The 23,443-nt window shown below is 41.9% G+C and overlaps 2 protein-coding genes across 2 annotated transcripts in view; both read right to left on the bottom strand.

The window, feature by feature from the left end:
* Positions 1-3,012: 3,012 nt before the first annotated feature.
* On the bottom strand, positions 3,013-15,370 carry LOC143835830 (potassium voltage-gated channel subfamily A member 2). The gene has a single exon (XM_077334153.1). It carries the CDS (start codon positions 15,368-15,370, stop codon positions 13,871-13,873), a length of 1,500 nt encoding a protein of 499 aa, XP_077190268.1. The 3' UTR covers positions 3,013-13,870.
* An 81-nt stretch (positions 15,371-15,451) lies between these two features.
* LOC143835829 (potassium voltage-gated channel subfamily A member 3-like) overlaps positions 15,452-23,443 on the bottom strand; it is a 73,660-nt gene continuing 65,668 nt past the window's right edge. Inside the window, exon 2 of the mRNA XM_077334152.1 lies at positions 15,452-15,515. The gene's annotated coding sequence lies outside the window, so the exon portion shown is untranslated. The remainder of the gene's footprint in view (positions 15,516-23,443) is intronic.

The raw sequence follows: 23,443 nt of genomic DNA, 5'->3' as shown, positions 1-23,443 counted from the left end.
GCACAGAAGAAATCTCAGAAGACAAGAAATGTTACTGTTTGTAATTATATTACTGATTGGGAAATGAAGCAGAGAAGAAAAGAAACAGTATCTTGCATTTTTGGAAAGCTATGTACACGTGCCAATGGATCCTTTATTATGATTCAGCTTTCCGTGTTAACCATTGGATGGAGCACTAGGTCACCAGGTAGAGATCTGAGAAATCCAGTGTTTTCTCTCATTTGTCTCCCATGATCCCATCCACTCCCCTACCTGCACACCTGGAGGGAGGCAGTGTGTAGGAAAGCTGTGGTTGTCTAACGATACAAGTGCAGATCACTGACCTGATCTGGCAAGCTTTTAGAGTCAGCTTGTATTTTTATTCTAAAACTGCTGTTTCTCTTATATACTTTCTACACACCCTTCCACTTCCTTCTTTTTTCCTTATATTTCGATTTATTTGCTTGCTTGTTAATCAATAAGAAGGGTTTGTTCCAAAGGCCTATTCAGACTTCAGTATTCAGAATGAAACCTTCAAGTGATTCCATAAGTTATATTGGCGTTTAACCAGAACGTATTTTCCTGTAGTGACAGGTTACATTTCTATTTGACCTGGCCAATTGCACATATGAAGCATCAAAACCCCAAGACAACTGCCTGTTAACCAGATGGACTGATATAGTCAAAATTAATAAGCCAAATCTACATGGATTGACTAGGCACATTAATAACTTGCTTATTTATTGATGCATTCATTATAATCCAGTATGAAATGCATTAACTCCCAATAGTGTCTTGTCTTTAAAATTACATTGAGCAACAAGGATTCTTAATTGTAAATTGCATCTTTAATAGCATTAAAAATGTATATGACTTATTCAGATACGGGAAAGCAGAGGGTTTTTTTTCCTCTAGATCAAGAGAAAAGAAAAATGGAAAGAAAATTCTGAGTGAAATTTTAATCTCCAAGAGCTCCCAAATAGGCAAACAATTAGTTTATTTAAATGTTTCTAAGATTCTTAGCTACAAATTATGGTGCTCACCCTCTACAAAGAGACCACATATTTTGAAGGCCATGGTGTCCAATTCTTCTCCCCTGTGGAAACCACCAAGATAATATAGCACTTGTTCCAAATAGTCTTGTCTAATCTGACAATCTCCCATTGAGTTTGTTTAAAGTTCAGCACATGGGCCATGACCCTTCTCAATAAGATGAAACAGTTTCTTAGAACTTGGTCTGTGTCACATAGTTGTATAGGGCAGATCCATTGTGCTAGCACATGTTTGTTTCATGTTTACTGAATCACTGTAACATCATGCCTTTTGGCTTTGAGCTGACATCAGGAGCCATCCCAGAACATCATATTTGTAAAACTGCATCAGTCCATGCTGCAATACTGAAGCAAGAAGTTGTTTCATGCTAGGGAAAGGAAATGATGGGTCCTCCATGCCCCTCACTTGGGCACTTTTCTTCAGAAACATATTGTAGCTTGTCATAGAACTGATATTGATTTGTTTGTATAGCAGCAAGAACAGTACATTGGCATGCATCCTATCACTCTGCTCATCAAAATTTGAAGGCTTCCTCCAACGTGAAGAGCTTTCCGCCATCTTAAGTATAGCTTTCTCTGGTGGAACTATCACTTAAGTTGGAAGAAAGCCTCTTAGGCTAGAGGAAAATTTCAAACTTTGCTAAACAGAGTGGTAGGATATAGACATCCATTTATTTAATGGTCTGTTAGAAATATTCTCCTAGAAGCAATTTTCCCCCTTTTGTGAATTCATCACTAGGTAGCCCAGTTAAAAAGATATTACCCGTTAATGGTTCATTAACTCTGATGTGACTCCAGAAAGAAGAACTTTTTAAGACTTAAGCCAAACATTTGCCTTGGCTTCCCCAATGTGGCTACTGGCTGCAAAGACTTGTTGAAGAACAAAAAGCACTCTGCATGAGCTCGGAAGAGTGGTCTGAGTTGGTTCTTAAAGGAGGAATGATTCAGCTTTTATTATTTCAAAACAGCATCAGCATGCTATAACTCAAATTAAGTACTGGGCACCAGTGATTGAAAACACTTTAATAGAATGCAAGTAGTACTGGATGCAAGAAAGATGAATTCAAAGCCAGAACATAGACAGTGAGAGTGGAATTTAATGAGAATGGCAGACTTGTTAGGGTAATACTCAGGATGAAATATTACTATTGATGGGTATAGCTTGGCCCAGGAAACAGAGAGAAAAAGAAGCAATGGAGGAGATGGTGATGCTGTGGATGTTAAAAATGTATGCTTCATTCATGATCTACAAACAAGACTAACACAACTGTCAGATTTTAGTAGAGCTTAAGAAGAAAAAGTGAAGCTATATCATACTAGATCTTTTTTACAGGCAATGTAAAGAAGGGAAAATAAAAGTGTTTTGATCATTGTTCAAAATAGGTGTGAACCAAACTTGGTGCTTCTGGAAATTAAAACTTCCAGCAGCTCTGTGAGAGTACTTGTGTGTTTGTAAGATCTTTGGACCCTCCTCAAAAGGCCCAGAACATCAAGGGCCAGATATATGAGCCTTCTCCAAGGCTTGTAGGTGGTCTGGAGGGGAGCTATTTTGAACTGGTATTGTTAGAAGGGGGTGTTGAAACTGGGGTTTGTACTGCCTAAAAGTTGTGATAGTTTTTATATACTGTTATTGGAGTTTTACTGAGGGTTTTATTGTAAATGGTCATGAGCCAGCTGGGTCCGGGTGTATCAAATCAAATCAATCAATCAGCGTTTGTCAAGAGGAAGTAAGCAGGGCTTGAACACCTTTCCCTGGTAACATGGCATGTTTTCAATCTTTGGAGGCATATGCCCATTGTCCTTTCCAAGGAGCTGATGCTGGCTGGCCTAGCATGACATTCTTCATTTCTTGTTTCTTGACTGTCTCTCATCAACAGTGTAAAGCACTATACAGTGAATTGGCGGGTAAAAGAGTACAGGAAGAAATTTGACACTTCACTGAAAAAGTGCTGCTGTGCTGCTTTGTGTTAGTGCCTTGTGAAAGAAGTATTCATCTTGACATGGGCAAATGTTTATGATGCCCTGCCTTTGGCCATTGAAGTGTTATTCTCCTTCATAATCAAAGCATCTTTAATTTTAAGAAAGTCATTGATTTCTCTAAAGTGTACTAATTTGCTAGACACCATTCACTAAGTATTTCTGCAAATGTATTTGGGTTAGAGGTTGCCAATGTTATTGAAATCCTCTAAAATGAATTGTCTTAAGAACATCCATGAGAACTTAAGAATCCTGCTTGATCAGACAAAAGGGCCATCTAGTCCAGCATCCTGTTTCCCTCAGTGACCAACCAGAAATACCTGGAAGCTTACAAGAAAGATACGTTTTCCAAAGTCTCCCCATGATGTACTCCTCCAAGACCTTGTATTCAGTGATATCCTGCCTCTGAGCTTGAAGATTCCATTCAGTCATCATGGTACCATTATGGATAGTTATACAGTCATAACTGCACTGAGAGAAAGGAAGGGATCCATTTTTAACCATCATGGAATGATTCAATAATTTTCATTCTCTGTTTCCCATCAGTGATTAGCTGCAGAACAATTTCATTATTCCTAGGATACCAGTGAGCAGATAAGAGTGGTTAGGGAAGACATCATCATAGGGATTCCTTAGAGGATATTAAAATACATCGTAATCATCAGCCTGTCAAAGGTTTCTTCTTCTTTTGCTGCCACATACAACGTACGCCAAAATGAATTCTCAGCAATATACCTATTTATTTTTAACTGGAGCTGATATTTACAAAATTGGTGGTACCCTATGAAGAATATATTATGTACACACATGATCAACCAGACAGCAAATGTCCATTTAGGAATATATATATATATATATAATATATATATGTATGTATGTATATATACATATACACAGATAACTATCCTTATATACAAATAATTTATCTTATCAACTGGGAATATCTCAGCTCCTAGGGTCCAGTCGGTGCTGAGGACTCCTATGAATTAACAATGAAAAGTACTATACACATTGTGCAATTTAAACACAGCTGGTGTCTAAATTTTTGTCAAGCGAACACATGGTTAAATGACTCGACATTCCCATGAGTTTTGTTTCTTTAGCGTCCTCTCACCATTATTGGTCCGTTCTTCCAGTAGTCATGGAAACAAAAGATTCAGTTCCACAGCATCTTTATTATGAGTCCTTCTTGGATTTCCTTCCCTTATTGATTCTCTCAAATTAGGTGAATGCACACTTATTTGATCCAATATCCTTTCTTTTGCATTTCAAGCAATAATTAGTAGAATGACTTCGTAGGACATCTGCAACATCTCAGGTAACAGGGAAGCAGGTGCAGTTGACTAATTACATTCTTTGTACTCAGTAGAAAACAGCCTTACAAATCTTGAAAGAATATACGCAGTTCCATTACATATTTACACAGACATAAATTTGGAATTAAATTCTTAATAACACAACATTGGACATTTCATAGAAGCCAAAATATACCCGAGAAGATAAACAAGAACTAAGGAATTCATTTGCCAGCTACCACCTTAAAATGTTTCTTGGACCAAATAATGAACTGTTACTAGTTTGCCATAGGGATGGTGCAGCCAAGCCAAACCTTTGTGTTCTAAAATTTGGCTTTGCAAATTATGAGCAGGAGCGATTTAGGGGAAGAGGTTGAGAGAGAATAGCTTTTTGAAATGTGTCTTAGTCTAAAATTCACCTGGGATAGAGGAGGAAGAATAAAGAAATGATATAACAGCAGGGATTGAATGTTAAGATTCAAAGGAATAAAGAGCTCATAACAACAATAGACATTAAAAGCTAGGAGGTATCAGATGTTATGGCAAGGAGTCTTTTCCCTCCCCCTCCCTCTTTCCAGCAAAGGCATAGGATTCAAGAAGAAGGTGTGTATACAGATACAGCTTTGCCTATAGTAGCACAAAGACTTCTGATAGGTTATGAGTGATAAGGGCTAGAAGAGGACACAAATCAAAGGAAAAGAGCCCGATTAGATGGTGATGACAAAATGTGGCCAAGTGGGGTAATAAAATTCTGCACTTTAAATGGGCTGAAGGCTTTAGAGACACCTGAACATTTAAAAGTGTGCTTTGTAAAACCTATTCGAAAAACCTGCAGCATGGGACTGTGAGCAGCATCAAGCATTAGGGGAGGGGTTTTTTTTTGTGGGGAATTTGTGCTTGAAAGAGGGCCTTTTCCTGTGGACCCATAACATTTAGAAGGGTGTATTTGCCCACTGTAGTAAAAACACCGAAGAGTCTTGTGAGACTTTAAATACTATCAGAGTCATTGTGGCAGAAGCTTTTGAGGGTAACAAAGTGGGCTCCAGCTCACAAATTCTTATGTCATAATATATTTGGTAAACATCTTTCCGCAAAAGAGAATCAATGTATATGAACTACAGGAGAAAAGAACAAGAGGAGGTGTGCTGCTGATTATCAAAATGGAATTGTCTCTTCCTCCTATAGTGCTCCGGGAATTGTGCGGAATGCCAGGTACCATCCTACAGCTGCCAATCTATAGTGCTAAAAGCCTTTCCCCTCTATCTTGGCAGGATGTGGGATGAAGAAAGCTAGCATGGTACTCAGAGTAATTGTGTTGCTGGCCCCTGAGAAACTCCCATGGCCTTGTAATAAATGCATCCCTCTCCACTGCCTTTCTCCTGCTCCTTTTTACTTCAACCGGGCACTTGCCCCGTAAAATTGCACTGAGCTGCAAAGTACTATTTCCTATGCCTCCAGTTTAGAGGCCATTTTGTTACCAGTTCTACAAGTAGAGTGGAAAGTAATCTAGGATGCTTCCACTTTTATGGACCAGTGAAGAGTGACAAGTCTTTTAAATGGGAAAGGTGCACTGCAAACAAACAAATGCCTTAGGTCGTAATTTGGCTTCATCTGCATAGTAACATAAAAACTAGTGATGGGACCAAACTGCAGACTTCAGATCCAGTTTAGAGTTCACACAAGGCCCAAGGGGGATTTGGTTTCACTTATTTGAGAAAAGGGAGAAGGGATATCAGAACATTTTCTTCATTGTTTGAGAGTGCCGAGTGTCATGTTTCAGTCCATTTGACCTGGTAAAAGCAACTGGATCTGTTGAGAGATTTGGGCCCTTCTCTAGTGTATTGCAAACTCCAGAAGAGTAGGAGATCTCAGCGGTAAATTCAATTGTTGATTCATTAATGATTTGATTACAAAGCATGATCTTTCTTGAAACAGTTCCCATTCTATCATTTACTTTTCTGATGTGGGTTTAGTCACAAATACACCCATACATATAAATCCTCATGCTGCATGCTCTTAACACCATTCTAGGTATAGCACAGTGTTATGCAGGTTATAGAATACAATGCAGAAGATACCTGCAGAGATACACCTATATACATTTCTAACAGCTATTATGATTTGGTGAAAAGTGACCAGTTCATCATGTGCCTACCTTTAGTCAGATAGACTCTTGTGTGCATTTGGGTGGCCAGGTTATTTTTCCTAAGTTTTAAATTATCTAAACATCCTGTGCCATCACATTACAAAGTCAGATTTTTAAAATTCCATCACATACTTTGTGGCATCTCTGGTAATTCTGAAAGTTTAAAGTAGCTGCTAAGCATTTATTTTGATGGTTACTGAATCTGTGCCCCAATACAAATTAACCTTCATGTCAGTCTTGCATATCCCTAAGCAAAGGCAGCACTACAATATCCTGCTCATATCTGGCAATCTAAATGGTATACATGATGCTCATATGTCCATATTCCACACCCAACCTCAATCAAAATAAATGAATTTTTCTAGTGGAAGAATTGCCTTTTCCTGGGTACAAAATGCAGCCAATCCAATGCTGGAAAAATGCATCCCCTTACATGCAGCTTAATCTGAGCAGTGGGAACCCATCTGGCCTGTGCATGCTAAAGAGCACTAAGAACACAACTTGAACAAAAAGTTGAATGTCTTGAAGATCTCTAAGTCACACAGTTTTGGTAGGTGCCTAAGAAAATGTGTTTTAATGACTCTCTGTTCTGCTGGCAAAGTATAGTTGCTGCTGTTTCTAAAACCTAAAAGATTGAAACTGGATGACCTTAATGAAGGACTAGACTATTGCCACATTGTGTGGAATAACCACATTAAAGAACCTAATGTTCAGGTGATCAATGTCTAGAATGGTATTCATCTAGTTCTATAGCCAGTTCTGCTCTATGGTGTGACAGCTATCAGAATCTAAAGGGCATCGATTGTCCCTATGTGCTGGACAGAAGTTCCATTTACAGGTTTTCCACATGATGTCCAAGCAATTTATCTGGTCCAGATTCTGCAGCTCCACACACTGCATGAAGCCTATTGGGTGACCTTGCTCCAATCATTCTCTCTCAGCATACTCTATCGTTCAGGGTTACAGTGAATATAAAATAAGTAAAGACACACCTTGTTCACTCCCTGCAGAAAAGGATAGGATAAGACTTTACTTGACACACAGACAAACCTGCATCAAACCAAACAGCCCAGCAGCTATGCCCTGCAGTCTGTCAGATGCCTGATGACACCATTCCACACCCTGTTTTGTCACTCCCGGGAAGATGGAGAAACAGGAGACTAAGACCAACAAGCTGCCCTGCATGGCTGTGCTCAGCTTGGTAGGTCTCCTGTCCCTCAACCCTTTTCTAAGCATTAATTTATTTTAAAGATTCTAAAATTGTCTGTTGGACAGATCAGCCAGAAAATGTTAAAGTTTTCTGATATCAAACCAAAAGTTATTAACAAAATCTTATCTTTTCTTGGTTCTTTATTGTCAGCAATAGGGAAACCCATCATCTGACTGGCAAGTAAAGAAACCAGTGAAAAATCTTTCTGTCCTTTACCCTGGCATGTGCAGGACAGGGGAGGGCTTTCCCCTAGCTTGTCAACTGAAGCAGTGATTTTGACCTCCTATCTTAGGAAGCCTGGAGGAGGAGACAGATAACTTACGGTATCAGCAAGTACAGTGGCTGAAACAAAGCTAAGGGGATGAGTCCAACAGCTAGTTTTAATTGTCAACAAAGCCACACTCAGAGCTATTCATGGTTTAGCCCTAGAACCTTTGTTGAAAGTCAAAACTCAGCCTTGGGAAATGTAGAGAATGAAGAATAAAGAAACAGTGCCTCAGAATACCTTTCCTCAAACATCCAGGTTTTGAGGTAAGTTTGAACTTTGTAACTGTTTTAGCACTGTACACAACACCACAAGAGAAAAGGCATGACCCAGGTTGAAGAAACATAGATGATTAAGAGCATACTAAGCCCTTACTTCAAATTCAAAAGCAGATCTTATAATGGCCTTAGATACTCAGACGACTGGGTCTGTGGTACATTCTATTCACCAACCAAGTCCTTCTTCATTTTTCCTCCCATTTCAGCCCACCTTATTTTATTCATATATTAAGTGGATTATCAGGGAATATGTTTGAGTTCTAGATATAAGATCTGACCTCTTGGCTCAAACACAAACAACATCTGCTAATAAAGCATGTCCAAGTTAAACATTCTTAACTGACAAGCTTTTTGATTGCATAAGACCTGCTGGGTTCATATTTTCCTCTTTTTTATACAATCTTCACACTACCAGTTGCTCAAATAGCCAAAGCCGCCATTTTTCTGGAATGTCATCCAGGGAGAGGCAAGCAGCTTCCCACACATGAACTTAAGGCCATTATTTATTGGACATACCTCGCACGTTGTTGCTTTATGTTTATCTACAGTATATTGCCATGTACCCCCAGCCCTGAATAACCTCCCTCACAGTCGCACTTAGCATTAGCAGCTCAATGGCTGGATTGCTATCCAGATACTGCACAGGCAAATCGAACCACCCTATGGTGAAAGGAAGCCCTGCCTTAGCCGTAGTTCTGCATTCATCATAATGCTCCAACATTACCATCTGCTCCTTCCCACCTGCTGTGGTCTGCAGTTTCAGCTCTGCACCACAACACTCCGGCAAAGTACAAGTAGTTAGACTGTGCTAGGTTAGGATGGCGACTCCCTGCTGCTATGAAGCTGTTAGTCTCACTTAGACAGTGTCCAGGTTCCAATAAGATCCTTATGCAAATCTTGCATAAATCTTAAATCTGACCTTGGAGGGAAATCTATACCTATTACAGTTTCTCCTGGCTTCCTCTCTCACCAGCCGTACAAGACGTCTAATCACAGTCTTGTACTGTGCAGGATCAATATTTCAGCATCTCGTCATTAATCAACAACTTATACCCAAACTGGGCAGTTGGAACCTCATAGTTGTAAAGCTGCCAGCTTTCTTTGTTTGTTTTGCAGCTTGCCTTGGTTAATCAGGGCTAAGGCCCATGCAAACTTAAATGGACTCCGGGGAATGGTAGAGGACAGGAAGGCCTGGAGGATCATTGTCCATGGGGTCGCGATGGGTCGGACACGACTTCGCACATAACAACAACAAGGCCCATGGAGGAGATTGCTTTGTTCTCATTCGGACTTAGGTCTGTTTTGGTACAAAGTTTGAAAAGTGACAGCAGAAGACACACAGGCTCCATGTCGGGCATCTCAACCTTCCACTACATGATACTATCATCAAGTTCTGGGTTTTGTCTTTTTAACCCTTCCAGGGGCAGAACAGGTATTGCCCTGACCAAGCTTTTGGGAAGCCACTCAGCAGGCACGTCAGGGCTACAACAGACAAAATGCTGGCAGGATTATCTCTGAGTGTATCTCTGAGATATTCTGGCATAGGGTTTAGCTGCTATCCTAAAGTCTTTTGAAACAGGGCTTAGGATGGGGCCTGAGCCTCCCTGAAACAGAACACTGGCTTGTGCTCTCTAGTTAAGAGTTCAAAGCCCTCTAACTAGCCTCAGTTCATTGCTGCCAGGCATGGAACAGGCAGGAAGACATCAACTGTAAGGGTGTTGGACTCCAAACCCACTTGTTCACAGGATCCGCGATGTAAGGATCCTACTCCACACCTCCTGCCACCTGATGTTCCTGACCACTTGATTTCTGTTTAGACTCCTACATAAAAGCTTCCTCTAATGCTTTGTAAAATGGGAGCAAACTTTTCTGCTGCTGGTCTACAAGCAAATCTTATGCTGCCCCTCTCCTTAGATGTTTCTCCACTTTTTATTATTATAATTATATATTATGGGACCGTTTCAGTCATGGGGAAAAAAATCTGATAGTGGCTTTGAGCTACTGCATTTGTATACCTATCCTTTAATTTCTTCTTCCAATTTCTTGTTAAGGCTCCTTTTTTGGAAGGCACATTTTTGGGTATCCTGCAGCTCAATTATTATGCATGCACTGTTGCAATTGCAAATATTTCAATGTTTTAGATTGGGGGGAGGGATCCAATATCTGAAACTGCAAGAGGAAGAAAGGGAAATACATGAAAATAAGATAATGAGCTACCGTAATAGTGCGTAACATTAAATAAAATGGGATGTATGCTGGTTTGGCACCCAACCTAATGGCAGGGAGTGAAGGAAACCCCCTGCACAAGAATTTCTCACTCAAAAGTGCTAAATGTCATTATTATCCCTAAAGTGAGTTCAGCTAGTATAAATAGCAACAACTACTACTGAAATCAGCTGGTTTAATGCTGGTCCACTTGGTCTCTGGAGCTGTACAGATTCTAACCCATAATGACATGAGAATTGTGCCCAGAATTGTGCCCCTGAAGTAACCCCCACCCCCATGCTTTTTTGCATAGACAATTTCCTTCATCTCCAGGACAGGCAGTCTGTCCTATGTAGATCATGAACCAAGTGTATTTATTCCTTTACATACATTGGGGGGGGGGGGGGGGAGAGAGAGAAGAGACAGAATATTTTTAGCAGTGGCTTAAGGCAATAGGACGGATTATTCCATCCCTGCTCACTGCAATGAAAGATATTCCAAAATTAGCTATTTAAATTCATGGCATACTTGGAGAGCAAGTAATTAGAGACGTAATGCCAAGCTGTTCCTTTGTCAGCATTCTACAATAATGGTCCAAGGCACTATGACATAGGTGGACCTAATCCTGCAATGCAAAAACTCCAGTACTGCTGATTAGGTGATAGTTAAGCCTCCCAAATCAGATCAACTGTGATATTTTCTTTTGTTACTTCTGGAAGAAATCATTGTTTTCTGGCCTTTGCTATATACATTGCAGTAAATAACAAAGAGGTTTAGTAAATGCCTTTTTTCAAATGGAATGAAAAAGTGACACAGAGCAGCCTAAATTTTTATCACTATAATATAATTAGGCTTTTTAGGGAATGCTTGGCATTGTGAGAGCTGGTTTTCCTGCAATGTGCGTAGAATCAAACCCCATGCAAAGAACCAAGAACCGGCTCTGCAGGAATCTCTTACATTCCATTTCAAATGGAGTTGTGCTTTATTGCCCCCTTTGTACAAACATACTTCATCTAGGGCCAATTCACACAATAAAACTGGGATCTTAAGGAGCATGGACAGAGTGGAGCCTAAGATAAAGCAATATATGGGTTATACTTCAGCAGGCAACTAGCTCATCGTTCCATCTAGGTATTCTGCATCACTGCAAAACAGCTGAAAGTGAGTATCTACAATAATTGAGGTGCTGCAAACTGTAGTGTAACAACTGCACAATCACTTTACCACACACCAACCTCTGTTCAGATTCCTTTAGTTTACATCTGCAACAAGCCCTTGCAATGAATTCACCTCTGTTAATACAAGACGGGAACCAATCAGCAAGACACCTGAGTCATACTCCCAACAACCAATGATCTTCTTGGGAACTACAATTATGTGCCATTTGCAATGGTTTGAAGCAATTTCAAAGTGCCTATAGTTCTGCAGGTTTTTAAATGATAATGTCAAAGACATATATACCAAGGATGTCTTGATGTTGTTGAGAGGCAGTGGGTTCTGTATAGTGGTAAGCAGCCACCCTAACAATCTAAGGATCAACATACCATCAGCTAAATGCAGTGAATAAGAAAAGGGGGATTAACTCGCAACCTGCCTTCTTCTGATAGTCAAAAGCTGTTTTCCTGGGATGGTGATAGCATAGTGGGACTGAACTGAGGTACTATCATGCCCCAAGTGGCAAGCCAGGTTGTCAGTCCATGATTTTTAGAAGTCTTTTGGCTAGTACTATTGCTTCCTTGAGTCAAAGCAACCAAACCAATTCTGAAATGTCATAATTGTCAGATTTTGCTACCACTGAGCATTTTCAACAGATTTATTGGCTTAAGGCAGAAAATGGACTCTTTTACTCTAAGCTGCAGAACATTGACTTCTTTGCATAATAACAACACCCCAGTGGAAACCTTAACCCCTAAGTCATGTATTGCACGTATCCTCACACAGCCACCTCCTCAGCTGCTGCTGCAGCCAACAGCTGCAGCTCTGTTAATTTCCACTTCCAGAGGACAAATTTGTCTGTACCTGAACAAGTAACCTTGGTCTGACATTATTGCATGCACCCATACACACTCAGAAGATGCATTAAAGAATTCAAGGTAGACCCAGCGCAAGACAACATAGTTCAGGGAATCAAACTGTCAATAGCACTCTGTACCTTGACACATTAGCTATACTTCTTGAGCTGCCTACACTTTCAAGCACTATGACTGTTCTCTGTTGGTCCCATATATAGCATATCAAATGTTTGCTTAACATTTGTTTAACAGTACCATCTAGAGATCCTTTGCCTCACACAATTATGTCTGATAGATCTGCCTTTGAAGTCAGCTGTAGATCTCTGTATATGATACCAACATTAATTTATTACCAGTTGCTCCCTACATGTTGAAGACAGGTGCATTCTCTTCATAGCACCTTCCCTGGCTTGGCATATACATGCCAGCAAACACATGGGGAATCTGTCTTGCTTATCAAATTTGTGCTTGGCACTCATCCTTCTTCAGCCCCTTGCCTTTTTCCCCCTTTTATTGTGCATGAACCTCCTTCAAACCACCAGATAATCTAGAAACACTAAAAACAGGAATACTCTATTGTCTACTTAAGAAAATAGATATATTTTGGGTATTAAATATTAAGATCCATGCAACAAATATCCATGCAGCTGTACTGTAATACTGGTTACATTTCACTGCAGTATAAATATATTCTAGGCCACAGCTTAGTTTCTCCAGCATTTGAAACAGGATGCTTTTTAGTTCTGAATATGTGGGTGACCCTCTGCCAAGCAAAATACATTTGATTTTTGAGGGGGGGGGGAATTGTCTCTAGGCTCTTGATGTATCTCTACCAAAGCAACAGAAAATGCCCTACTAAACAGCCCCCCCCCCCCTTCCGCAAGCCTCACACTGACATGCTGCAGTAGATGAATCCAATGCAGCATTTTTGGTTCAGAAGCACAACCCTGCATGGTATATTCTCCCTTTGGCATTTCTGGTCTGGAAATTTGAGCCTTGAAGTAATTTAGATGGATGTTTCATCAGTTAAACTATACATGACCTTTTGTACGATTGGAAGCTACTTGCATACTATTTCCTTGGAATATATTTATGCATGGGCTGAATTCTATTAAATGTTATGTACCTAGCTGGCATTTGTTAGTTTTTGTTTATATAGGGAGGTGGTTGTTTTTTTCCTTCTCTCAAATGCCTTTCACTTGATATTGTTACTTTTTTTTTTTTACCTTAAATGCTCCATATACTTGGAAACCCAGAAGTCTGCGATGGAAAAAGATTGCATGAAAGCTTATTGAGCATCAAATGTTAAAAAGAGTCACTTACACAACTATTGCTTTCCATGCAGAACCAATACACGTTGTAGAACATATTGTATTAACTACAATGCAAGGTATTATGCAACATCTGCAATTGTTCCACTTGAGTTTTAGATATTAGGACTTTTTTATTAACTAGACATCAGTTAGCATTTTGGTTATATTAACATAGTTTGTGTTAGCTAGGGTGCAATTTGCAGTTTTCAAGTTCTCCTCTCTAAAGTCCTCATTACTATTATTCACACCTTCTTGTATCTCCATATAATCAGACTTACTAATAGTGGAGGCACTTCTGCTTTTCTTTAGGTCAGGGGAAGAAGGGATCTTTGGGCAGCTGGTGACTTGCAAGTATTGAGCTTGCTCCTCTCCCTCTGTCTCACGGTGATAGAAGTAGTTGAAATTGGACACTATAACTGGCACTGGTAAGGCAATTGTTAATACACCTGCAATGGCACACAAGGAACCAACTATTTTTCCACCTATGGTGGTGGGAACCATGTCTCCATATCCAACTGTTGTCATGGAAACCACTGCCCACCAAAAAGCATCAGGAATGCTGGGAAACTGAGATTCACTCTCATCAGCCTCTGCAAAGTAGACAGCACTGGAGAACAGGATGACACCAATAAAGAGGAAAAATATCAAGAGGCCCAGTTCCCTCATGCTGGCCTTAAGAGTTTGTCCCAGGATCTGCAATCCTTTGGAATGTCTGGAGAGTTTGAAGATCCTGAACACCCTCACCAGTCGGATCACTCGGAGGATGGCTAGGGACATTGCCTGTTGACCTTGTTGGCCATCTTCTGGTTTCTCAGCCAGTTCTGTTCCAAGTGTGATGAAGTAAGGGATGATAGCGACAATGTCAATGATGTTCATGATGTTGGTAAAAAAACCAGCTTTGCTGGGGCAGGCAAAGAATCTCACCAAAAATTCAAAAGAGAACCAAATTATGCAGAGAGTTTCTACTATAAAGAAGGGGTCTGTAAAAGATGTTTGGTGCTGAGATCCAAAAGTGTTATTGGAATAAGGGCTTGGATTGCTACTGCCACCTGGCATGTCTTCATTCTCATCCCGGAACACAGGCAAAGTTTCCAGGCAGAAACTTACAATTGAGATCAAAATGACCATGACAGAAACAATTGCTATAATCCTTGCTGGTCCAGAGCTTTCTGGGTATTCAAATAGCAGCCATACTTGTCTCTGAAACTCATTCTCTGGTAAAGGCCGTTCTTCCTCTTTGATGTAACCTTCATCCTCCCGGAACATCTCCATAGCTTCTTCCCCAAGTTCATAAAACCTTATCTCTTCTGAGAAAATGTCTAAGGGCACATTAACAGGCCGCCTCAACCTGCCGCCGGATTGGTAATAGTACAAAATGGCATCAAAGCTGGGTCGGTTTCGGTCAAAGAAATACTCATTCCGGAGAGGATCAAAATACCGCATCCTCTTTTTAGGGTCTCCTAACAATGTCTCTGGAAACTGAGCTAGTGTCTTCAGCTGGGTTTCAAACCGCAGTCCTGAGATGTTAATGACCACCCTTTCACAACATTCATGGTCAGTTTCTGGGTTGTAGGTATCCTGAGGGTGACCAGGCAAAGCTGCTGCTTCATCTGTTGGGTCTCCAGTAGCAACTGTCATATTTATGCCTTTAATCTAAACTTTTTGGAATGTCTGGTGGTGGGACAAGGTTCAAGGTGAGTCCAATATCTGTTGCAAGGGTGAGCACATGTGCTTGGAGGTGGCTCATGAAAACGTGAAGAGTAGATCATAAAAGCCTGTCCTGCTGAAAGACAGAAATAATTATGAGAGTATTTTCCTTCTCTTTCTTAACAGTATATCCATACATTGCTTTTCATTTGCCTGAAAATTCCGGTTCCACCATGTTATGCCATATAGGGAATCTTTAAAGGCACAAAAAAGCAATGAGGAAAGTTTTCTCAATTACAAAATTGTACCTTTTTATCACAGCTAGTATAGTATTTAAAACTTGGGCTGCCAGACTTCATTTTGGCACTTAAGAGTTAAGATATACCCTAGCATCTTCAGAGCATTCAGCATTCACCTCTAGGAATACCTTGGTAGCTAGCTCAGATTTAAACATTACTGTCTGTTGCTTCAAACATCACACCTCCTGTTGTAACATGCTGCCTTATACATTATCCTCAAGTTTTGCTCCTCAGTCCTAGAGGAGATCAGCCCTGACTGCTCTTTAGAAGGCCAGATCCTGAAGATGAAACTCAAATATTTTGGCCACCTCATGAGAAGGAAGGACTCCCTGGAGAAGAGCCTAATGCTGGGAGCGATCGAGGGCAAAAGAAGAAGGGGACGACAGAGAATGAGGTGGCTGGATGGAGTCACTGAAGCAGTAGGTGCAAACTTAAATGGACTCCGGGGAATGGTAGAGGACAGGAAGGCCTGGAGGATCATTGTCCATGGGGTCGCGATGGGTCGGACACGACTTCGCACATAACAACAATAACAACAACAAGTTTTGCAGCCCAGTCCCCCACTTTCTTTCCCCCATCGTCTCCCCCTTCCTAATTCTGTATCTGCACTTGCTATCACTGCTGTCTCTCGCTTCTGCATTTCTGTGCTGAGGCTCTTCTCCTTTAATTGCCTAAGGAATAATAGCAAATGAAAAACAAAATGCATTACCTGAAAGGGGGGGAGGGGTCTAGCTATCTGACCTTACAGGGGAAGGCTTCCAAAGATCCCAGAAGTTCTTCCTTCAATATGGAAAGAAAGAAAGAAAGAAAGAAAGAAAGAAAGAAAGAAAGAAAGAAAGAAAGAAAGAAAGAAAGAAAGAAAGAAAGAAAGAAAGAAAGAAAGAAAGAAAGAAAGAAAGAAAGAAAGAAGAGGATGTTAGATCTGATAGCGAGGTGAGACCAAACAGCAGAAGGGCTTCTTGGCGGTAGATGCAGCTTTTTTCTTCAAAGAAATGTCTGCCTGAATTGAAAACCTTCTGTATGATAATGGGAAGATGCCACACTCAGCAAAAACCTGATGTCCCCAGTGTCCTCAAGAGGTGTGACGTTGCCTGGAAAACCAGCAGTAAAATTGACCTGGAAGGTGTTTCAAACAGCATCTGCAAAGACCCAGTTTTCAAATGCAGCCCTTCCCTCACTCAGCTGTATTGCAGGCTCTAGCTATGAAATGTAGACAGCAACTGTGGCATTGTGAAAAACAAAAATGCATCTCTTTCTGTTACACACACACACACACACAAACACAGAAAGCTATATATTGCTGAAGAGAGAAAGGGCAATCAACACACCATTTGGCAACCGTATTGCTCACGTAGGGTCCTCTGCAGCGAGGTCTCTTGGTCTTTCTTCTTAGCAAATGAAACAGAGCATCATGCTCTCTGATACACATAGCTCACCCAGCTGCAGCCAGGTCCAAATCAAAGAAGCACCCAGGTTCATTCTGCATGCAGGACATGTCCTAAGAACCAGCAGACTCCTCCATGTGGCCTCCAGATGTCAGCCAGAAATCCCTCCTGAGATATCCACGTCCTGAGCCCACTGCTGCATTGCCAGCTGTCCAACCTCTCCTTGGTCTGAGTAGGTGCTCAGCGATAGCCACAGGGGGCCATTCAGTGCTCTTCTCAGGATGCTGGTTTTTTTCTTCTGCTGCTGGTTGCTAAGCCCAGTCAAAGGTTTTCTCCCTCCCCAGGAGAGGCTCCCTGGCATCCCATCCTCAGCAGTAGACTGCAGCCTTCTTTACCCACTCAGAGTCAGGATTCAAGAACTAAGGGAGGGGAGGCAAGAGAAATACCGCCTTTCAGACTCACTCCCTAGGACAGAATTTTGTGCACACCCGACTGGTTATGCTTCTTGATGCTTGCCATCCTCCTCACCTCTCTAGGCTTTGCTTCAGGGTCTCTTTTCATTGGATTTTACCTCTTTCTCCTCCCTCCTAGCCTCCCTTCTCCTTATGCATTAGAAAAATAGTACAACCCTGACAAAGCTTGCAGCCTTCAACTGCTGTACTTAACCCCTTGTGTACCAATGCAAAATCATGGATGGTGATCATGTGCTCCTTTCCCCCCTCCCTCTGAATTTCAAAGGCAGACCATCACCCTTTGGAATGGAGTGTTTTGAAGAGACCGTTTGGGAACACAAACTGGCAAGGATTGCTTGGATCAATTATGATCAATCTTATGTGAACAAAATAGAACAAAATAAATCCGACCATGATTTTTACACACACGCACACACACATACCGTAATACTCCAAAAAGTCAAAGTGAATCATTCACAAGGAAAAGGTATTCCAGCAGGTCTGTTTTTCATTTTGACTATGATAAAGATTTCTCTTTTCTGGTTTTATGTCCATAACCTAACAATACCAGCACTGTCTTTCACACAATACTGTCTGGTCATCATTCCCAGCACCTCCCTAATTCTGCCTCTCCCCTTCCCAGCCTGGGTATTACCTAAACTGGAATCAGCGGAAGAAAAATCACTCGCCCTCTCAGGCAAACAGGTTCAGTTAGTGAAGCTTTATTGGAACTCTTGTAGGGCCGAGCGACTCCAGCGAAAGGCATGCAAGGTGTCCTCTGGATGAAATCCCTCTTGGGTCAGGCATGGAGCATGCTACACATGACAGAATGTTTCAGATAATAGGACTGTATGCGCTGAGCTAAGGGCCATGGTTGATTATCCTTTTCAATCAGAATGCAAAGCATTTTCACAGTTTGTGGTGAGCCTCTGTTCAATTAGTGGGGGGAAACACTGGCTTACAATTGGTTCTGCAGTTAGGCATGCAGCGAATACATAACAAGCTTTCTGCACTGTGGTGCTCCTCCTTACCTGCGGACAGAGGAGGCTGACTTAAAGGGAACAGTGCATAAAGACAGAATGGAATAAAGCAACCAGCACTGCGATTCCTGGGAACTGATAAACGCGAAGAGGTGGAAGCTTTTGTTTTCCTTCCAAAGCAGTGGCCCAGAGACCAGTGCCCAAGAAATGGGACATTCCTTTTCGCATTTGTTGCCGCTGCTTTACCTCCTTCCTCCTGTGGAAATCATTGTCTTTCCTTAGAGATAATTTCCTTCTCAACGACATCTTTAGAGTCAGGGTAAATCCTGGGTGGGCCTCCGGTACATAGCCCTTGGTGATTCATACATACACACACAAATGTGTACGTCCATCACTTGATGACTGCTCATGCAGTGACTTGCTCTCAAGCGGTAGTGCTTGAGGACTGGCATCTCTTGGATTTCTGCTGGCCCACTCCACAGTTCAGCCTTCAGGCCAAATTCTGGAGCTCTGATTTTGAACCATATTTGGTTGCAGCCTTGTACCATTAATTTTGTTAGTTTAGATACTGATGCTCTGAGTCCCCCCTTCCCAACAACAGCCCTGTGAAAGAGGTTAGGCTGAAAAGGACTGACCAAAGACCATCCAGCGAACTTCCACGGCAGACTCAGGATTTCCCTCTTAATCTCCCTGATTTTAATTTGATGTTTTAACCACTACACCATACTAGCTTCTGGCATACTCATTTCTGGAGCATCCCCTCCACCTGTGATTGCTTACCTGGCTGTCTCCTTCTTTTCCTTGATATTAAGGAAATAATATATACTAAACCTGAAATTATGGCAAATTGTCTGCAATGTACAGATGTCCAAATATGTGGAATTTATTTATTTATTTATTTATTTATTTGATTTGTATGACCGCCGCTCTCGGAAACCGGCTCGCGGCGGTTCACAATGTTTTAATACAATACAATATATTAACCATTAAAATTCCCCATTAAAACCCCATTAAAATAATGACTGAGTCACAATGATGGCGATTAAAAAACTATTCCCGTACAGGCCCACTGGATGAGCAGAAGGGAACGGATGGATAATTGGGCGTAGGGTGGAACAATCTGGGGAACCAGGTCAGTCTAGTACTGGCCTCCCCCCTCCGGGGAGAGGGGTCCGATCTTAGCCCCGGGCCATCACCCGGCCTTAGACAAATGCCTGGCGGAAGAGCTCCGTTTTGCAGGCTCTGCGGAACTCAGAGAGCTCCGACAGGGCCCGCAGCTCTTCAGGGAGCTCGTTGCACCAGGTAGGGGCCAGGACCGAAAAGGCCCTGGCCCTTGTCGAGGCCAGGCGTGCCTCCCGGGGTCCTGGGATCATCAGCAAATTCTTACCCGCAGAGCGAAGTACCCTGCGGGGGGCATAAGGAGATAGGCGGTCCCTCAAGTATGCAGGACCCAAGCCGCGTATAGCCTTAAAGGTTAATACCAAAACCTTGAACCTAATCCGGAAACAAACTGGCAACCAGTGCAGCTGCTTCAGCAGAGGCTGAACATGGGACCTCCAAGATGATTTAGTGAGGACCCGTGCAGCTGCATTCTGTACCAGCTGTAACTTCCGGGTTAGAGACAAGGGTAGGCCCGCGTAGAGCGAGTTACAGAAGTCTAATCTAGAAGTAACCGTTGCATGGATCACAGCAGAGATAAATCAGTACAAAGCAAATCAGATATTGAAAGCACTTGTGACAATGTTAGTAAAATGGCCAGATCACCTTGGAAGAAAAGAATATATGGGAAAGGCTATGACATCAGAATATGAGGAGGCATTGTGAATGTCATGATGCAGAAAGTTTTGAGAGTAACAAGCAGTAAGGGAGGAAAAAACAGAGCTGGTTTTAAGGGAGGAGAATTCAAGGATATATAAAAGGCGATCAAAGAGGAAGAGCAGAGGGTATGGGAAGGAACACCATGGGACATAACCAAGAAACAAGCCCATGAAGACCTTTCAACTGAAAGCAACAGCAAAAAAAGTTCATGCCAGCTGCAAAATCGATCATCTCCTGCAAGAAATTAATAAGAGTCTTTGAGAAGGAGGCCTCTGCTTGACTGCTGCATTTAGCTCTGGGGTGGAAGATTGCTGCTGTTAGTTTTACCTGATTATACATCATGTTTTTACTAGGGTGAAAAAGTGGCCTGCAGAATGAATAATTAATTTACTGATTGATTAATGGGAACAGAAAACCAATATAGACAGCTGTAAGCTGGTTCATCAGTCACTGACTCCCTTATTTATCAGCAGTTTTGCTGCTGTAGTTAAAATGGCTACACCTGTGTGGGAGACCATCTCACACGAATGGTCTCTTGCCTAGCAGGGTACTTGGCACCCTTAGATGCCATCTGTGGCATGAAGTAAAGAAACTAGCCCTATACTTAGTACCCAGGAATATAGATGTGTTCCTCCAACATTACAATGGCACCACCACACAAATGGACAGCGCTTTGTCGGCACCAGTTACCTATTGGGTGGCTGTGACTCCTTCGCAACTGATGACTAGTGCTTCCAAAGCTGACAGCCCTAGTTGTCCATTTGTCCAATGAAATCCTTAAACACAGCATATAAGAAACAACTGATCTTCTTCTTCTATTGCTGTGCATTGAGATCTGTGTAGACTAGAGGCTGTCAGAAGTAGGGCAACTCTTGTGATACAAGGTGGCTGTCCCATACAGGAAGCTAAATCATGTGTGCCTACTCACTATGTGCAGATTAGTCTCTACTATTTATCTCTAGAAGAGGATCCCAATGGAAAGGGGTCATTTGTGTAGAAATCTCATATGTGTAAAACAGCCTGCCAAACAGAAGAGCTACCATGCACAGGTCATTCCAAGCAGCCTTAACCTGGTGTCTTCATTGTGAGAAGCCACCTGAAGTTGCTATTTTTGGAGCTCCTAAGCATTTTCTTAAGAAGAGGTAGATGAATAATAATAGCTAAAGGCAATTCTTTTGCAACTGGCATGCAAAGGGAAAATTCAGTTCCTGAGACTGACACAAACAGTCATTTTTCTCTTCCATTGTGCCCAGAAATATGAGAGGAATGGAGACCACCATCCTAATCCTCACTACCAGCCCACTGTAGCCTCTGCAAAAATGCATGCAGTTCCTGCAAGTGTAACATTACATCATCATTTCCATTTCCTAGCTGCCACAATTCTTTCACCATGGTGACCCCACCCCAGTATATGTCTGAAAGAGTACCACAGGGATGAAATGTAAAAATAGGCCTTGAGGAAATAACGGTGGGATATTAAAACATTAGCAGGATGGATATAATATTCATCTGACAAATTGCACTGGCATATCTAGATAGTGGTATACGATGCTCTTAGTAAAGAAGGGGAATAGCAGAAAAGACTCAGCCGCACTGAAGTCTGTGGCCACCCTGTGCATATTCCCCAACTGCAATACAGACCAGCATGCTGATAATGCCCCAAACACAGAAGTTAGGGTTGCCAGCTCTGGGTTAGGAAATTCCTAGAGATTTGAGGGGGTAAAGTCTGTGAAAGACAAGATAGAGTCCACCTTCCAAAACAGTTTCTCCAGAAGAACTGATCTTTGTCACCTGGAGATCAGTTGCAATCCCAGCCACCACCTGAAGGTTGGCAAACCTAGTAGTTAGCAATGGTGCTGTGATGGAGATGCAGGAGATGCAGGCCCCTGACATCACTGAACTCCACAGAACATTACAAGTGAATGTTCCCCCACAAATAAAGGAAACACGTTCTGCTGTAGGGAAGACTAGAGCACTAATGGGGGTGGAGGGAGGAAAGGATTCCAGAAATCTTTTGCTACAAGAGTCAACAACCTTCAGACCTCCTCCCAGTGCATGTTCCATGCTAAAGACAGCTGGGTTTACTAACAAATAGGAAATAGGCATAGAGGCATCCACCAAACCTTACTATAATAGAGATGCACCAAAGATATTCCGGTCATTTATTTGAAAGCAGCAGGAATGGAATTCTGAAAGCAAGTCCAGTTAATAGAGTTGCCTAGTTTTTTAACCAAGTGAGGCTCCAGCCACGTTAAAAGTACCATTGAAAGGTCACACAGTCACAGGGACAGCTTCCCATAATAGGTGCCCATCACCTCTATGTTAAGTAGCTTGCAATAGTGCAGAAGCCAGGCTAGAAAAGAGTCAGAAACAGCAAAGCACTGCTTTGGTCCATCCTTGCTACTGTCCCTGTTGGAATGCTGCCTGGAAAGAGCCAGACAAGACAGAATGATAATAATGAGTAATGTTCAGCAAGTGGGAAGAGTTCTGCACACAGTGCAAGCTATGTAAATGAGAAAATAACCGAACTTCTTCCAATCCCTACCCTCCCACCTTCCCCTTGTGGCTCCCAATGGCCTTGGGGAGGGCCTCTTTGACCCTTTCTTAGGCTCCATATGCCCTAGTACCCAGGGAAGGGCCAAAGAGCCACATATAGCTGCTTCTGCTGGCAAAAACCATGCCGGAAAGAAGCCTGAAGCACGTCCTGCTCCCTTGCAGCATCTGGAGACACCCAAAGTAACACAATGCATTCAGAAGGAATGACACTGATCTGTGAATGACATCAAGTTGAACCAGGCAGCCATGTCCCACTCCCTGCTCGTGTCACATGTATCATGTATTTTGGTCCTCAGTGCTGTTCTAAGAAGTTTTGAGTTTCAGTTCTATAACCAGACATAAGGGGAGGTAAAAGGAAGGATGATTCACCCCCACAAATGCTTCTAATCTTTAAATCAAAGGCATAATGCTCAGAGGCAGGCCTGGAATAAAAATGGAGGACTTGGTTTGAGGATGGGACCTCACTGCTTTAAAACAGCATAGCGCGCGCACACACACACACACACAAACACACACACACCAAGCATGTTGGCACATTGACATCACTTCAGGTGAGAAGCAGAAGTTACTCCAT

Source organism: Paroedura picta, chromosome 4 (assembly GCF_049243985.1).
Source record: "Paroedura picta isolate Pp20150507F chromosome 4, Ppicta_v3.0, whole genome shotgun sequence".
Classification (NCBI taxonomy): Eukaryota; Metazoa; Chordata; class Lepidosauria; order Squamata; family Gekkonidae; genus Paroedura; species Paroedura picta.
The sequence above is the reverse complement of the archived record's forward strand: the minus strand, read 5'-3'. Positions and strand labels throughout refer to the sequence as shown.

Coding starts and splice junctions, on each gene's coding strand:
- LOC143835830 (XM_077334153.1), bottom strand. CDS start 15,370: ATGACAGTTGCTACTGGAGACCCAACAGATGAAGCAGCAGCTTTGCCT.